The 18,329-nt window shown below is 49.0% G+C and overlaps 1 protein-coding gene across 1 annotated transcript in view; it reads left to right on the forward strand.

Moving 5' to 3' along the window:
- Window positions 1-18,329, forward strand: part of Capn8 (calpain 8) — a 68,855-nt gene that overhangs the window by 32,447 nt on the left and 18,079 nt on the right. Inside the window, 9 exon segments of the mRNA XM_031342985.1 lie at window positions 2,081-2,199; window positions 2,723-2,856; window positions 3,833-4,001; window positions 4,707-4,790; window positions 7,197-7,282; window positions 8,876-8,950; window positions 9,667-9,827; window positions 12,715-12,890; window positions 16,161-16,172. Of these exon segments, the coding sequence (XP_031198845.1) occupies window positions 2,081-2,199; window positions 2,723-2,856; window positions 3,833-4,001; window positions 4,707-4,790; window positions 7,197-7,282; window positions 8,876-8,950; window positions 9,667-9,827; window positions 12,715-12,890; window positions 16,161-16,172 (1,016 nt within the window).

Genomic DNA, 18,329 nt, shown 5'->3' on the forward strand with positions numbered 1-18,329 from the left:
CCTCCCTCCCTCCCTCCCCATCCCTCCCTCCTTCCCTCCCTTCCTTCCTCTCTCCCTCCCTTCCTTCTTCCCAGCTTTCCTGCCTCCCTTGAACACATACAACCCTCCAAGTCTAGCTGCTGCCTGCTGAGATCAGCAGAGGATCTTCTTGTTGGCTTGGCTTTGTCCAGGTCTTGTGCAGGAACCAGCGCGGTGGCCATGCCCTGTCTAGAAGACAGCATCTCGCCACGATCTACCTTCTGCCTGCTAAGTTCTTTTGGCTCCGGCTTCCACAACATGTCCTGAGCCTTGCTGAAGGAAGGATGGCTGTACATGTCCTACTTAGGACTGAATGCTCAACAGCCACTCAGTCAGTCTCAGCACTTTGACCTGTTGAGTCTGTGCTTGTGCCAATGCAAGAAAGAGGCTTCTCCAGCTAAGGTTGAGAGATGCCTGCAGGGCATAAGGAGGAGTCAGAGCAAGAAGAACCATGTAAGTGAGAGAAGTAAGGACTGCTTCACTAAACCCTAGACTCCGGGACCCACGGTAAAGCTGGAAAGAGGCGAGGTCGGGCAGCACGATGCCATATTGCTTTATACAATGGGAGGGACTCTAAGGACATTCTGCCCTCCTACTCTGCAGAGCCGTGAGCATCTACACAGGTGTGAGCAATATTACCTAGCTTCCAAGATGCTGGTCCCTCCCACTCAGGAGGTTAAGGGAGGCATGTAGCGTCCAGGGCCTATGATTCATCAGTGAATGCTGTCGCCAGGACAGCGGCACTGTCTCGGATGTGGCTTTCAGGGGCCTAGGAGGTCTGTCTCACACAGAAGTGGGGGGTGTGTCTATTTGCTTTTAAATATACTCCAATATTCAAAGTGACCAACACCAAGCCCTGGGATGTTTAACCTCTCTTGACTTTTATTTCATCTGCTTCAAATTATGATGATTTCATGCTAATCAATACCTCAAGGGTATTATAACCAAGGCTCTCACAGTGAACTCTGAAACACAAAAGGACCATTATCCTCCACATAGATCATACAAAATCAACTGCCATTACCCAAGGCCATAACGGGAAAGGATCGATCCCTCAGTCACCGACTACCTTTCTCTCTCCCTCTCTCCTTCCCTTCTTTTCTCCTTTCTTCCCTCCCTCCCTGCCTGCCTCCTGCCCTTCCTTGCATATCTTATATATCCTGGCTGAATAGGTTCACTATTATTCCCAACCAAATGTATTTGTTGACAACAAATGGAGCAAACGGAGGGATTTCTTTCTCTCTTCCTCTCTATTTCCGTTCTACTGCGTGAGAGCTTAGAACTGTGAAGTGTACAAGGGAGGCACGGTAGTAAAGATGAGCAGAGTTGGGGCTGGCGAGATGGCTCAGTGGGTAAGAGCACTGACTGCTCTTCCAGAGGTCCTGAGTTCAAATCCCAGCAACCACATGGTGGCTCACAACCACCCGTAATGAGATCTGACGCCCTCTTCTGGAGCGTCTGAAGACAGCTACAGTGTACTTATATATAATAATAAATAAATCTAGATAAACAATTTAAAAAGAAAAAGAAAAACTATACATAAATAAATAAATCTTTAAAAAAAAACAAAAAACAAAACAAAACAAAAAAAAAGATGAGCAGAGTTTCCATGCCTGAGTAAACCCCTCCCACTCAGACCTCAGGGGCTGAATGCGTGTGCACTTCAGCCAGGAGAGGAGAACCCACCTGTATGACTTAAGAGAGTGCTGTGGTCACTATGTGTCCTCCTGTGATTCAATGGCAGCCCCCAAGCCCGGTGTGATTATGCTAAGGGGTGGGCCTTAGGCATTGGTGCTCCTCTAGTAGGGTAGGAGAGTTAGCCAGGTCCTTTTGCCCATTCACGTTTCTGTCATTCAACAAGCAGAGAGAGTGGCTCTCACCAATACCCATTCATCATCAGCTTCTTCACCAGTGACGCATACCTTTCTGTTGTCTATACATATCCAGTCTCAGGAATGGTGTTACAGCTGCAGTGTAGCCTTCAACAGACACAGACTCAAGAGCGATGGGGATAGCGAGGGCCCCGGCCCCATCGGTCATTGCCTCCTCTGATTCCTTCCAGGAGACTGTTGGCTTCTGGCAGCCATTGCCTCTCTCACCTTGAATGAAAAGCTGCTTTACCGAGTGGTTCCCAGGGACCAGAGCTTCCAGAAGAACTATGCGGGCATTTTTCATTTCCAGGTGTGAGTCCTTGCGTGTGATCTTTGCCACTGCTTTTGTATCATAGGTGTTACACCAGATCTGCGGCATCAGAGGCTCTGGAAGGGAGGCCAAGTTACTGACGTTAGACTATCCCTCCGGGTGATATGGGCACACACTCCAGTTTAAGAACCATTTTTAAGAACCATTCCTTTATACATCTATCCACTCATCCCCACTCCATCTCCTTTTCCTCCAGGCCATGGGCCAAGAGAACCACTGTGGACTAAGGACCAGGAGATGGGTGTCTGAGTTACCCACTCTGATGCCCTGGGTGATGTTTGAGCTCTCTTCTCCACAGACTCCAAGAAAGACTACCTGCTTCTTGGTGTCTGTGGTAGCTCCCGTGTGCAGATGGGGCATAAATCCTTCTCTCAGGGCGTTTAAGGCTCGTAAAGGTTGGAGAGAGACTTGCTCACTGACTGCAGAAACCCCATCCAAGGACGCCACTGAAGGACCCCTCTCTGCTTCTGCATGCGATCCGTGTTCTGTTTCCCAACCCTAGTTCTGGCAGTATGGCGAGTGGGTGGAGGTGGTCATTGATGACCGGCTCCCCACCAAGAATGGACAGCTGCTCTTTCTACACTCCGAGGAAGGCAATGAGTTCTGGAGTGCTCTGCTGGAGAAAGCCTACGCGAAGTAAGAAAGTGGGAAGGTGAAGAATGGGAAGACCCTGGGGCCCCCCTGCAGGTTCTCTCCTGTCCTCCTACTCAGGGAGCCATGGCCAAGTTTTCCCCCAGCATCCAGACGTCCATAGGGTATACAGAAGGCACTGCTCTGAAAAGAAATGGAAATTTGGGCTCCCCAGCTAGATCTCATCTCTGGGCCCGGGGATATAGCTCAGTGATGGCGTGCATGACTAGCATGCATACAAAGCTCTGCCTCAATCCTCGATACCATGGACTTAAATAAGTAAAAATTATGGTTGGTTTTTTTTTTTTTTAAGACTCTAGCTCTGTCTCATAAGAATATCTCTCTAGCCATTATCTTATTCTCTCTCAAGACCCAAGGTAAGGTCTTAGGGCAGCATGGCTGTTTAAATAGTGATGAAGAAGAAAAAGAAGAAGAAAAGAAATGTTTTTAGCTACCAAACTCAACAAAATTTCTGCTCACTCCTTGAGTGACTTTTTTTTTTTTTTTTTGATTGACATTCCAAGTTCAATGGCTTCTTTGTGTTTCTTTGAATTAGTCTGGTTTGCAGTCTATTCTAAAACCTCAGTACGTTTCTGGCTGCATTAGGGCAGTCCTTAGCAGATATCTCCCAGCCTCAAGAGAGGGTTCTCCATTCCTATCTGTGCCTGGGCACTCCAGGAACCCAAGCGATCAGGGCAAATTCTGAAAGGGTTACACTTGGTTTGAAGTTGGGAGACCTAAGGGTCTGTTTCTAATGAAATCCTGGAGTTGTCTTTCTGAAACCATGGCCTCTGTGTATTCTGAGGTGTCTGTCTAAAATGGAAGGCTGTGTGTGTTCTGGGCTCCTCGTCACAATTGGTCAGGGTCTTTCCCTGGCCTTCTAGTCTATGTCTTGGCATTGTCCCTTTGCATGGCCCATGGTCTCCTTATTGGGGTTGCTCATGGCTATGGTTTGTGCATATTTTCTTTCTTTTTCAAACAGGCTCAATGGTTCTTATGAGGCTCTTGCTGGAGGCTCCACAATTGAGGGGTTTGAGGATTTCACAGGTGGCATCTCCGAGTTTTATGACTTGAGGAAACCTCCGGGCAATCTCTACTACATCATCCAGAAGGCCCTCCGCAAAGGCTCTCTGCTGGGCTGCTCCATTGATGTAAGCCTCCACTCTTTCCCTCTTTTCTCTGGTGACATATTGGTTTACAGTGTACGGGAAGTGGTGAAGCCCGGTGCATGGATGGGAACTAGGGCTGGTCACATTTTAAGATTATCTTTGGCTGGTAACTATTGGAGCTGCTTTCGTATGGCTAGACTTATCCTGAGAGCACAGCCCAGACCCCCGGATCCTAGGCCATATTTACTTACCATCTCTTTGCTAAGCCATCTTGGTCTTTGGGAAAACAAACTCGGCAGCTGACAATATCTGATGACCTTGGAGATCCCTGAGTGGAAGTAGAGGATCCGGCTCTGACAGGAAGGTCGACTGTATGGAATGCCAATGTGGTCTTAGAAATCAGACCTGGAAGATACTAACCCGAGGCCGGGTTGTTATCTGCCTGATCATGTGCTCTCTTTTCCTGTGGGGCTGTCATCGTGGGTAGGGTGGTTGGTTCGTTTGTTTTGAAGCATCCTAACTATGATTAATCACACCGCAGCCTGGGCAGCTGCTCAGTGCCTGCCTGGCTTACTAAAGTGGCTTACTCAAGAAATGGCTTCCCCTGCTCGTGGACCATGGCCCCCCGCAACATGCTTCCCACCTGGGAGGTCCCTGGCTGTGTTCTACACTGTGAGAAAGCGTTGTAGTGCTGACCCCAACGAGGTCAGGGTCAGCCTTACTACTTGGACTTTCTTCTTGACCCAGGTCTCAAACGCAGCTGAAGCCGAAGCCACCACCAGGCAAAAGCTGGTTAAGGGTCACGCATACTCTGTGACTGGAGTGGAAGAGGTAGGGAGGGGTTAACAGGAATGACAGCCAGAGTCTTGGTGCATCCCAAGAAGGAGGTGGGAGGTGACCCTGAGAAGTTTTGAGCTGCCTTTGACCTTTTCTGCTTCCCCTGTTTCTCTCTGAATTCAGAGCCCTGGACACATGCGCAGTTGACTCCTCTTCATTACAGGATGCCCCGGCTCTTGGCTTCTCAGAGGACAGTCTCTGAGCCACTCTGGCCTCTAGCTCTCTGGTTTTAATTAAATTCAACTCTTTTATGAGGTGTGGTCAGAAAAGTTATAGGGACTGTCAGTTATGTTTCACATACATTCCAAACAAATGTTCATGAAGGCAAATCAGTATAAACCCGTAGGAGACCCTAAAAGAGGTAACTGCTTCAACTGCGATGTTCAGGGTGATATTTAATAATGAAAAGGTATAAATGCCTCATTGGCCCCAGCATTGCCAAGCACTATACATGATTTTTATTTTATATGATTTATCTATGTCCAAGTAGGATTTGAATAAGTTGGTTTATGATTGAAAACATAGATATAAGCGGACTGTGAGACAAAGATAAAACACATGAATTTAAATGGTGCTACAACTGAGAAATGAATTTTCTTTAGGTTTTCTAGTGGTCAGTGCAGAAAGAGCTACGTCCCAACAGTCCACCTTGCTGTGTGACAACATTTACTACATGTCTCTCTGTTGAGTGTGGTATTGTAAAATCAAGTCAGCTCCATAAACATGAATTAAATATGTATGAGGGAACTTCAGGCTAGCGTTTCATGGAAATTATGAGGATAAAGACTAACAGACTGACATCTTTATGAGTGTATGTGAGTCCCAGCATGTATGCAGGGGTATATGAGGACTATACCAGAGTATTCATTAATAGTAGCGTGAAGGAGTGTCTTGGTCCATTTTCTGGTACTATAACACAATACATGAATCTGGATGATTTATTATTTTTTTTATAAAAGAGGCTTTTAATTTTTTTAATTTCATGCATTTGGAGGCTGGGAAGCCCAATACTGGGGTCGCTTTATGCTGCTCCCTAACAGCATCAATTGGAAGGACAAGTGGGCACAGAAGACGGACAAACTAGGCAGGCTGGCTTAGCTTTCTGTCACCCTTAGCCACTAATCCAGTCCTGAGAGAATGAGACCACGCGCCAGAAGAATGAACACAGGCTCTTAGGGCAGACATTAATTCCATTTCATGTTTTAATCTCTTGAAAGCTCCCCCTGCCAACCTCAGGACAGCAGTGATAAAGAGTTATCACAGCTGTCTCAAGGCATTTACTCACTTAGACTATGGGGATCCTCTGCCGGGCCCCTGCCCTTTCTGTGGAGAGGTGCAAGCAAACATCTGCTCACCTGGATACGGCACCAGTGACAGATCAGAGAAACAGGCCCACCCAGATCTACTTCAGTGAACCAGTGGCTATATGGGGTTACTTCCTAGAGCCCGTGTGTCTCAAGCACGGTTGCACCACCAGAAAGCCACCATGGCTGGTGGCACATGGGCACCCCTGGAGCTGCTTGCGTGATCTGGAGGCAGCACTCACTGAAGAACCTCTGCTTGCCCTACTACTTTTCTAACCTCAGGGAGAGGCTTTGTGAGTCTTGTCCCTTTCAGGAACTTCCTGGGCTTCCATGTTTCCTTTACTGCCCCCCGAGTCGTAGGAGTTTTCTTCAGGAGGGGATAGTCACACAGCTAAGTGACTTTGAATAACTGACCTTCTCCGAGTCTCATATTTTTTTATGTCAAGCTGTAACGTTTAAATGCAGAGATTGAGTATTTGAAACGCTTAGCACCGTATCTAACCCAGTAGTAAACAATAAATAAAAGTTAGACAGGGTGGTGGTGGTGGTGGTGGTGGTGGTGGTGGTGGTGGTGGTGGCGGCAGCACATGCTTTAATCCCAGCACTTGGGAGGCAGAGATAGGCAGGTTCCTATGAGTTTAAGGCCAGCTTGGTCTACAGAGCGAGTTCCAGGACAACCAAGGCTACATAGAGAAATCCTATTTTAGAAAACCATTTTCTATCTATCTCTATCTCTACCTCTATCATCTGTATCTCTATCTCTATCTCTATATATTTAAATCTATATCTCCCATGCTTTGGGCTTTGTTTATGGGATATTTGATACTCAGAATGAGGTCCAACTTAGTCAACTGCAAAATTTAAACCTAAGTTTAAGTAGACACATAGTTGTTTTTGCAGTAGATTCACTCTTCACTTGTTCTAATAATTTGTAAGAAGAAAAGAACACTTGACCAAGGCTTAAAAGCAGGCATGGGAAGGAAATGAACGTGTGGTGTTTCAGTGACATTTGGACCGTTGACCATCCTGGGTGCAGACACACATCGCAGGCTGCAGTCTCATGGTGACTCGCCTGTGTGGTGTGCGGATCTTGCAGGTGGATTTCCGTGGCCGCCCAGAGAAGCTGATCAGGTTGAGGAACCCGTGGGGTGAAGTGGAGTGGTCGGGAGCCTGGAGTGATGAGTATGTCCCTCTTCTGCTTTTCTAGTGCCCAGCTATTCCCTGACAAAGGTGTCCTATAACACATACCACACACATGAGACCCATTGCTCCGTGGATCCTGCAGGGCTTACCTTCTGTAGATTATACAGCCTGCTGTGGAAATAGGAAAAGCAGAATAGAAACCACGCTGCTGACATTTTTTGATTATGGATTTCTGCTTTGGTGCTTACAACTTTGGCATCTCCATGGAAATTTGCCTAGTGCTGAAGGCTTACTTATTTCTTGCCTACTACACTGGGAGCTACTAGGTCAAATCGATAGCTTACTCCCAGATCTGATCTTTCCACACCACAAACTCTGCTCCCTTAGTACCAACAGAAAACTAAAGTGCTGAGAGAACCTTGATCCCGGGAGCCACGGCCCACGGAGGCATTAATGAATGGGAGCATCGCGCCACGAGTTCAGGACTGGATGGGTGCTGACCCCTGGCTGGAAGGGCAGTCTTGGGGCTGCCTATCCAGGGGGAAGGGGAGTCAGGCAGGGGAGGTGAGGTCCTGAGATGGTTTTACTCTGGCACTCACGTCCTTCATGTCCCCTACCAGCCAGGAACTGCCTGGGCTATCTACCTGCTGCTGTTGGGGAAGGCCACTCCCTGAAGGTCTGAGATGACATGTCTAAACTCAGCCAGCATCCTGCTGTGTTGCTGATGTTTGAAAACCCCAACAATGACAATAACAAAGTCAAGCCAACCTGGAGATTAGATTAGATCTAGAGTTCTCCATCCGGATCCCTACCTTTTTTTTTTTTTTTTTTTTTTTAAACAAGCACACTGTGGGACTCAGTACTGATTGGATGCATGTTTCCATGACTTTCAGAAGTCCCAGGACCCAAGTGCTTAGAAGCCAGCTGGAGGGAGAGGCTGGACCTGGCCTTCGAGACTGGGGAGGGAGGAATGGAGGGGTGGTGTTTCCTGAGTGTGCTTGGGGAAGAGCGTTTGTTTATTTTTTATGATTGGCACTAACCCTGTTCCCTTATCTAGAGACTGCACATGTATCTCAGGAAAATCCAATGCTATGAAGGTCAGGCAGCTGTAGATGACATTTGAATAAAGCATGTGGATAGCGCCACAGAAAGGCCACCAGCAGGACACTCGAGGGAAATTTCTTTAAAACTGTGCCGGATGATCAAAGCTATAGACTTAGGAAGTAGACAGTGTCTATGTCCCCAGAGCTGGCTGGCCCCAGTCTGACAGAAGACAAGACTGGCAGGTCACTAATGGATAGAAAGAAGTGCGTGCCTTTTGTGTGATGGGACCTCCTTATTCTTACGGTCAGAAGTCCGTGAGTCTTAATTGGAATGTAAAACTTGCCCAGAGAGTGAACATTAGACGAAGCCACTGCACTTCAGCTGCATGCCCAGGCTACCCCTTCAGGAGCCCACATTTGTGGCTTCACCCGTTCCTCCAATTGAACAGCACTTCACACCAGGTCCAGTCTGTCTTCTTCCCTTAATGGGGTACATCCCATTTGTGGTCCTTTGGGGACATTTAGCTGCAGTAAACAGCTTGCGCCGTCTCAGGAATGACCACCTCTGGCTCCTTTTTCCCCTCCATAGTGCACCTGAGTGGAATTACATAGATTCACGGAAGAAGGAAGAGCTGGACAAGAGAGCAGAAGATGGCGAGTTCTGGTGAGAAGCTGCGCCAAGCGGCTCTGTGGCCAGTCGGTTCCAAAGTATACGGGAGGGCCAGTCTCTGGGACTTGCCAGAATGTGACAATGTCCTGAACACAGGGCCTTTTTCCCCTCCCCCTTCCTCTGGTATAGTTGTATAATTCTACCTCCATTCTCATGTCTAAAGCATTGGAACCCAGCTCTCTGTGCCCACAGCATGGCTTGGCCCACAGTCTGTCTGCCTGTTTTTAGCCTAAAATAACCCCCTACTCCACCCTGCCAATTCTAAAGCCTAGCTTATAGTCAAAACAGGAGTCTTTCTTTTCCTGGGGGACGAAGCAGGGTGGATCCCCTGGAAGATATCTAAGAGAAAACCCCCACACTGACTATCATGGAGAACTCCTCAGACTGAGCCTTTGGTGGGCTTAGCTGTGATCCAGCCTGGAGGTGAGGGCTGCATTCACATGCCCAATCCCAGAGCAGGGGAGGCTTCCTCTGGTTCATGGTTCCAATTCTGTGTGGCCGGCAGATACAGAGGGGAGATTCTTCTAGGAACTGAGACTCCGACCACAGCAACAAATGTGGACGGTAGCTCTGCTTGTCTGTGTGCCTGGGCTGTAGAAGGAGACTCAGGCAGCCCACAGCTGCTAGAAAACAGCTCTTTCCTGGGCCTTTCCTCTCTCTTCCAGTCCAGCCCACTTAACTCGCTCCCTTCTGGCTCCTTTGTTCTTCAGGATGTCCTTTGGGGATTTCTTGAAGCAGTTCTCCCGACTGGAGATATGCAACCTGTCCCCGGACTCTCTGAGCAGTGAGGAGATACACAAATGGAACCTGGTACTCTTCAACGGCCGCTGGACACGGGGTTCTACAGCTGGGGGCTGCCAGAACTTCCCAGGTGAGGCCGAGGACCCTCTGGCTTTTCCTGCAGAGGCTGTGTGGCTTTCAACATGGATTTGTGGATAATTAAAATGCTCATGGATCTGGGGTTCTGTTTCTCTTCTGGTTCGGAGGCCAGGCGGGCAAGGATAGACAGTGGCTTTGCAGTTGCCTATCTGAGGCCTCAGTCAGCTCCTTTGTGTTTAAATCATTTGTGCTTCAGCCCCTCTGCTCTCCCAGCTCGCTGCTTTTTGGTCACCTCTCCTAGACCATTGCTAAGGCCTCCTGCTCTTCTCTTGGGCTTCTCCCTTCCCTACCTGGTCCAGCTGGCTGACACCACCCCACTGAGCTTTGGGGGCAGGGTAGCTAACGCTGTCAGAAAGCAATCTACTGCTTTTGTGAGCTGCTGTCTGAAGCATATTCATTCTGCTTTCTGTTATCTGAGTCAGAGCAGAAGGGGAAGGGAAAAGGCTGTGGGGGTCAGGAATGGACATACATTGGGCTATGTATGGGTGATGTTCCATTCTGCGGGAGTCACCAGGGATCTATCCCTGGTGGGGATATCCTGGTCCAACCGCTGCCTCTGGTTCCTCATCTTGCCAAAGGTGAGAGTGACCTCCTGGTTCCTGCAAGATGACTAACATGTACTTGTATAGGCTCCTCCTAGGTCGAGTCTACAGAGGAAGCAGCTGAAGAAACAACTGGGAAACAACCGTACAGCTCTCTGGACAAACAAAGGAAAGAAAAACACGCACCCGCTTGCTAGTTCCCCACCTTCACGCTTCTTTGGCTTGCTGTTGCTCTGTTGATTTGTGTCGATTGACTTGGTGTCTGTGCAGGGGCGAAGAGCAGCTACTTTCTTGCCAGCCAGAGCACGCATGCTGTAGAAGCGGCAACATTGTGAAACCCCATGTGGGTACAGACTGGGAGTACAAGGTCCTACCTCCACTCCCATCTATCTCCATCTGGCTGCAAAGACCAGCTGTTGTCAGGCCTGAAGGGGGAGCTGATGGCCTGCCCCCCCATCAGTCAGCTTAGTGATTGTGAGACCTGAGGGGCATTCCTTTCCTGGAGCTTCAGTTTCTTAGTCCTCACAATGGTGCATAATTCCTACCTTCTGACTCGCTGGGGCCCAGTGAGCATTGTAACTCGGAGTGCACCGGGGAAGCGCTTTGTAAACTGTGCGGTGTTATACAAATGGGATGTATTATTTTTACGGCCCATTCTCTTCCTATAGTACTGTTAAGGAGTAAACAAAAAATGTAGGGATTGTGGTAATGCTACATTTGGGAGAAATTAAAATATGCTCACCATTAACAAGCTCTTAGAGAAGACATAGGACATTCGCATGGATCATTCTGGAAGCTCAGAACCATAGGGGGTCCCAAGGTATCAGCATGCACCAAATCATAATCCCATCTGTGCTGGAAGCTAGCTGTCAGGGAGAAATGGATTGTTCTTGCCTCGTGGTAATGAAGTAAGTACAGAAGAGTACTGAATTTTCTGTCTCCCCTGGATTCCACAGACACCTGATCTTAAGATCTATACACACCTGAGCCTTGAGTGAAAAAAATATATATCTAGAAATGGAGGTTCTGGGAACGAGGAGCTGAATAAGTACCCTCGCTGTTAGGGGAAAGAAAATAAAGAATGTGTGTTGGCCGTATGTGACTACTATGGTGTTTTATAGTGTTGTACCATTGTACAGAGAGTGTGAAAACACCAGCAATCCCTCCTCGCCCTAAAACAATCATTCCTTCCCAACTCTTGGTTGCAACTGAAAACCTAGCATGGTGAAATCTGCCGGGCCTGTCTTCTTCAATTATACTCTAAATTCAACTCCACCATAGAACTGTTGTGAGTTGTGAGTCTATGACTGATCTCTTAGATTTCTCCATGCCTAGCTTGGGTAGTTACTAAGTTGAGAGATCTTTTTGAAAACTGTCTTTGAATAAAGGCATCATGTGTGTGCACGGGGTGTTGGTTTGTGCATCTGTGTGCGTGCACACTTGCAGAGGATGTCAAGTGCCTTCCCAGATCAATCCCTACCCAGTTGAATCACCCTCTGTCCCTTATGCCTTTAAGACAGGGTCTCTCATTGAACCTGGAGCTGTGCCAGCAGGGCCAGCAATCCCTGTTTCTATCCTCCAACACTGGGTTTACAGTCACAGTCATAGCCACGACATTTGGCACAGTGCCGAGATCTGAACTCAGGTCCTCTTGCTTGCAGGACAAGCCCCCCTTACCCACTGAGCCATGTCCCCAGCTCTAGAAGGCATCTTTTTAGGAATCCATAGGTTGTGTGAGTTGGGAATGTTTAATGACACCGTGGTTTCTCTTACATTATTAAATGGCTTGTCCGGAAGGGCACATGTCTCATCAGTAGGCTGCAAGACTGAACATCATGGGAGGATTCTTAAGCTAAGGAACAGAGGGTAGGTCTCAGGGCCTCCTGGGGTTAAAACCAAAGCAGGCGCTTCTCCTGGGCTTGGTGGAACACATGGCGGTCAGAAGGCTTTCAAGCCATCAGGCAGAGGCTGCGTTGGTTCTTCTAGGACTCCACCCTCACCCACCAGTTCCTTCCAGGTGGACTTCTTAGCTAAGAACAGGAGGAAATGAAAGATTTCCTGGATGGCACAAGCTATTGCTTCCTGGTACAGTCCAGAGCAGCCCATGATCTGAGCCACTAGCCACTCAGACGGCTCTGGGCTACTGGTTGATTCAGCTGATCAGATAGCTGTTCTAAGTGTCTGCCTGTAGGGTAGGTCAGGAGGTGAGAGGACTGGTGTTCAGTCCCACTGTTCCAGGCGGTCTGGCCAGTGTTAGTTTTTCATTGGGATGATGGAGGTTTTTTGCCTCTTCTTTTTCCTCACCCGTGTTGGACCACATCATTGCCCGACTTCCAGCCACTTACTGGACCAACCCCCAGTTTAAAATCCATTTGGACGAGGTGGATGAGGACCAGGAGGAGGGCACCAGTGAACCCCGCTGTACCGTGCTGCTGGGTCTGATGCAGAAGAATCGCAGACGTCAAAAAAGGATCGGCCAGGGCATGCTCAGCATAGGCTATGCCGTCTACCAGGTATCAGTAAGCCAGGCTTTTCTGTCACGGTACGCTGGTGTCTCTGATGAGGATGTTCTGATCAGTAGCCGGAGTGCATCTTTCCTCTTGTTCAAATTCTCTTAATAAGGTGTCGTCTTTGCTTCCTTCTATCACTAAAACTCTTAACGAGGCTTGGGCTCTACAATTATTCACCCCCGTGGCTAGAACTTCATCTAACACTAAGCTACACAGCTCACTACATGGCACCTATCAGTGAGAACTCAGTGTAGATGCGCATATTAGACTCTTATCTGAGAAGAGGTGGCTCAGCACAGGAGCCCAGAAAGCAAACATGAAAGCAAAAGGCATCTGATCCAGCCCCATTGATCATTCCAAAGTAGGGGAAGATGGCTGGATACAGAAGCCAAATGTATACAGTCCCTTCTTCGTACCATAGGAAGCCACCAGCTTAGGTAAGAGACCCACATAGCCCTTTTGGTTCCAGGGTCTCTCTGGATTAAGGAACACATCTGGCTCTTGGCTCAGGCTTCAGACCCTGCCTCAGGATACCAGGCTTCTCCAGGGACTACCCCAGTGTGGACTCTGTCTCCCTGATAGAATAAATCAAGTCTTCAGGTCTTGACAGTCCAGCTAGCACCATGCTGCAGTCTCCGCCTTTGCCCAGGCAAACACTCCATACAGTGCATCCCATGGGTACTCAGTTTTTGTTTGTGTGTGTGTTTGTTTGGTATGGTTTTATTATAAATGAATTTCTTGGTAAAAAAATACAGTTCTAATTAGAAGACCCAGGGCAGCTTGGAGGCTCAACATCTTAGTATAAATTACAGTGCACATAAAATAAGTATCGAAATACGAAGTATTGTAATGGAATTCATAACAAGGGAAAAATCAGTTGCTAAGCTCATACCATCAGCCTCCGGCCCCATTGATCATATTCTTAAGCTTAGGGTTTCAGGTGTGTGTGTGTGTGTGTGTGTGTGTGTGTGTGTGTGTGATTGGAAGATTGGGGGTTGGAAAAGAATTGCTACTTAATTGCAAGAGAAAAGAATTGAAAGTAACTAAGCTCCTTTTCACTCAGACTTAGCTCTTCCAGCCCTGTCTAGACATAAATACTGCAAACCTGTCCTCAGTGCTTACAGAGATAACAGCCCAGACCGCATCCATCTCGTTGTCTATGCATCCCAATATGGCAGACTCGCCCGAGCACCTACTCTGCGCCATGTGCCGAGCTAGAAGCTGGGGCCCCCGAGGGACAGCACACACACCGTTCCTGTCCTCAGGGTGCTCACAATCAGGAAAGGGAAACCCAACGCACTCGGCTGACCACAGGCAGGAGAGATCTGTAATGGCGGCTCCGATGGGCTCCGAAGCTTCATACCGAGGAGACTTTGATCGGGTCTTCAAAAGATGACCCGGGTCTCGAAAGTGGAGGAGAGAGAACATTCTAGCCTGAAGGGATGCCCTGTGCTCCCTGATAGCTTAAGACTTAGTGACAACAGTTCCAGAGAGCTGACAGCTGGCAGGAGCGTCTCCAGCAGGAGCCACTCAGGGACGGTGGCCAGTGCTTCATCCTTCAGGCCCCTCTCATTGTGCCAGAGCAACAAAGCGATCTTTCTCAATAGCTGTGTGTGGTGTGGTGTTTGCACCAATAAATAATACACACAGCAGGCCGGTTTCGTGTATCAAATTATAGCTGTTTATAAAATACAGCAGGGTATGTGATCTGTGGTCTCACTTCTTGTCACCGGAGGCATATAATGTAGAGCTTAGAGTCTGTTTTTAAGTCAAATTGAGGAGATGGATGTAGGGAGCAGCTGTGGTGAGGGGAGCAACCTAGGTGAGGGGAGCACCTGGGGTATAGGGAGTAGCTGGGCCGCAGAGAGCAGCTAGGATGTGCGGAGTAGCTTGGCTAGTTAGGGATATCATATTCTTACCCCTGTGTTACCCTTCTCTGGCTGTGGCTGCCTGAAACTGGACTCTAGCCTGAGGTTGAAAACCTGTGGCCAGTTGAGAAGCTGCCAGGCAGCTCTGACGACGAAAGAGCCCTTCTCCCGCCACCCACTCAGGATCTTGCATTTCACAGCTGGCTGCCCTTTCAGTCTCTGTGCAGACAGTGGCTGTTCCTATCTGGCCCAGGAGACTCAGGGCCAGGTAGACTCAGAGCACATTGGCAGAAGCGTCCAGGTTGTTGAAGGAAAGCTGGCCAAGGTAATTAGGAAGGTTCCTGGCAGGGGTGTGAGGCCTCGGGGCGGCTGATCGTGTTTTAAACTTGAGACTAGAGGAATGTGGTGTCCCTTGACCACTGTCATTCTGCTGAGAGGAGGCCAGCCAGTTCTCACTTTCCCTCAGAGTGGAAGGCAGATGCAGAATGGGCCCAAGGGACTAGTGTGCTCTTTTGGTTCAGACAGTCTGTGCAGCAGCAGCAGCAGCAGCAGCAGCAGCAGCAGCAGCAGCAGCAGCAGCAGCAGCAGCAGCAGCAGCAGCAGGTGGACATAGGAGGACTGGGGCCTTCTTTTCTAGCCTGGCATAGGAACACTGGGCATAGCAGGGCTCCCTCTCTGGGTCCAAGAGCCCATCTCCGTAGTTGATGTCTTCTGTTTCCCCGAGAGAGCTGCAGCTGAGCTAGGGAGAAAGAATTCACCCTCTCCTGTAGGCAAAACAAAGGGCAGAGAGGATGCCTGGGACAAGGGAGTCAGGGGCTATAGGGATGCTCTCTCTCCACATCCCTTTCTCTAACACCAGTACCATCCATTCTCCTGCCTAGCTTTCTACACAGCTTAATGTCACTAACATAAAGGACGTGGTCCCTTTCCTGAGTTCCAGTTTTAAAATCCTGGAGGAGTCCCCTATAGGGCCAGTTTGGGTCGCTATGGCCAAAGACAGGATCAATTTATGACTTCAACTTGAGTGGAATTTTCTTTCCAGCCAATTCCTTAATCTGGCAAAGCTAGGGTCTTCCAAAGTCTCTTGGAAGACCTTGAATCCAATTTCAACTCCAATGTTGTTGCTTTTGAAGCATTTGGGAGATCCTGGTAGATTACGCAATTAGTAAACAAAATAAAAGATAGGACCCAGGCCCCGGGTTTCCAGAACTCAGCAGTCTGCATATGGCTTGGAATCCACCCATCCCTTCCCAGTTCCGAAATGCCTGTCTCCTCTCATTTCAGCACAAACTCCCTCCCTGTGTTTGGTCCATCTGAAAGGTGTAGGGAGAGATGCACAAGGCGAGGGGCTTGAGCTCTCGGCGGGTGACCTGCTCTTGGTTTTTGTTTTTTGTTCTCCATGCAGATTCCCAAGGAGGTATGTAAGTATTGGCTGGACAGAGGTGGTCATCATTCGGTAAGAAAGGGCAAGCCTGCCTTCTGCTCCTTCGTGCCATGGAAACAGGCTCTTTTGTGGATACTCTTAGGATCTGGTGAGCTGGTAGCCATGAGAGCCAGTGAAAACAAGCCGAAGTCCCAGCTGTGTGGCCCTTTGGGGAGAGACCAAGGGTGATCCTTGGCCCTATGTGCATGGTGGCTTGGTCTGGATAGGGTGACTACAGCATGCAGGATCCTTCTTGCCTGGCCAACAGAAACAAATGCCCTGGCATCTCAATAGAAGATTACCCTCTCTGCTCTGACTTATCCCATGATCCTCAGCGACTCACAGCTGGCTTAGGGAATCCTATCAATAATGTCCTTACAGAGGTTCCCTCTGACCAGGGTTCTTGTTCACCTGGACCACCCAGCACTCCTAAGAGGGACCTGCATGGCCCCACAGGAGGGTACAGACAGCACAAAGCAAGGCCTCACCCAGAGTGTGCTGGCCCAGGATCATCTCAGCTGCAGTCTAGGGACTCTTAAAAGTCGTAGTATACAGGACTACATCCCAGAAAGCCATAGCAGCATCTAGGGGTCAGGAAGTGCGGGCATTTCGGGTTTATAAACAGCCCCTCAGTTCCCACCCTCCGGCGTGTAGCCACCGCTGGGCTTTGACCTGGATCAGTTGCACTAAGTATGCACTGGTGTGCACCCTGATGCATTCTCCTCTCCTCTCCCAGGTTCTCAGCGTGACCAGGAGTGTAGGGAGGCCAACAGGGCCCAGATTCATAGGCTTGGGTCCAAGCTGTGTTCCCAGATTGCCGACTACTGGTCTGCCCTCTTTTGGATCACAGATGCATGCCATTTATCACGGAGGGGACAGTCAGGATGGGTGGTCTGATGCATCAATTTAACTACCAGAAAATAACGGAAACCAAACCTGAGCTAAATTCCCATCAGATTTGCTGAGTGTGTGGTCCAACGTGCGCACATAGAACTTAACCCCAGGAGCATCGGCAGTGCCCTTGGTGTGTGATCTGTAAGGGTTGTGGAATCATCTGCTAAAACTTGAACTTGTCTCAGAGACCCTGGAGGGATTGATAAAGCACAGACCATCTGGCCTCACATCTATAACATCTGGCTCTAGGTCCTACTCTGGCCTCCCAAAGAAAGATTCTTTAGTTCCACCCTTGGATTCTTCCGGAAACTCCATTTGCCTTTCTCCAGCTAAGCCCAGATTATAGTCAGCTCCCCATCTGCACTGACAGCGCCTTCTTTCTCTGGGTTCTCTCCTCCTTTACCTCCATCACGGGCAGCAAGAATGACATTGAGTTTGCTACACTTAGATGTCGACTGTGGCTCTGCTGGTGTGCCCAGCACTCTTGTGTCCAAGGGTGTAAATGTTTTCAGAGGAAATCCCAGCATTGTGGCTGGCCTAGTTGCCACTTGGGACGATCCCTGAGGAGTCACGGCCAGGACAATGATGGAGGGACAGGTGGACCTACTTTTCTCCCCTGGTCAGCAGAGCTGAGATCCGGGGAGGGTCTGGTGAGCCTTCGTGGACACTGACCATTCCAGGGCGGGTGTTTCAGCTCTTGCAGCTTGCCTGCACCTGCCTCTGTCACAGGCATCATATAAAGATTGATTGTAAGGATAGAGGGCCCTGGGGATGGTGATTACAGTGCTAACAACACTGGCACCTGTGTTTTTAGAGTACTCCACAGTCAGTAATTAGCCTGTGTCACACAGAAGCGACCTCCCCGCTCTTCACAACAAAATCCACGGGCGTATCTTATCCTGTCTGTGGAAGAGTCCTGATCCCCAAGAGGCCAGGAGGGACCCAGAATCAGGCTTGGAGAGTTGCCTTTTCCGTCTGTCCTTTTTGGAGCCTGGTCATTTTAGTCACCTCACAGAGCCTTTTGTTTGAGGACCAGCTGGACTGTGTGATTCTATGCAGTCCCCGTAGAGACAGCTGCAGATGCTTGCTGCTGGAGCTGTGAGGAGAAATAGGCGAAGCTAGACACCCAGAGCTAGACACTCTTCCTTTAACTGGGGGAAGCCTAGAGGGTAGAAAGGCTGGCTAAAGTCAGACAGCTAAGGCCACAGCCTCATCAGGCGTGGCAGTCAGCAGACACCCCAAATCTACTGGATGGTT

Source organism: Mastomys coucha, unplaced genomic scaffold, assembly GCF_008632895.1.
Source record: "Mastomys coucha isolate ucsf_1 unplaced genomic scaffold, UCSF_Mcou_1 pScaffold1, whole genome shotgun sequence".
NCBI lineage: Eukaryota > Metazoa > Chordata > Mammalia > Rodentia > Muridae > Mastomys > Mastomys coucha.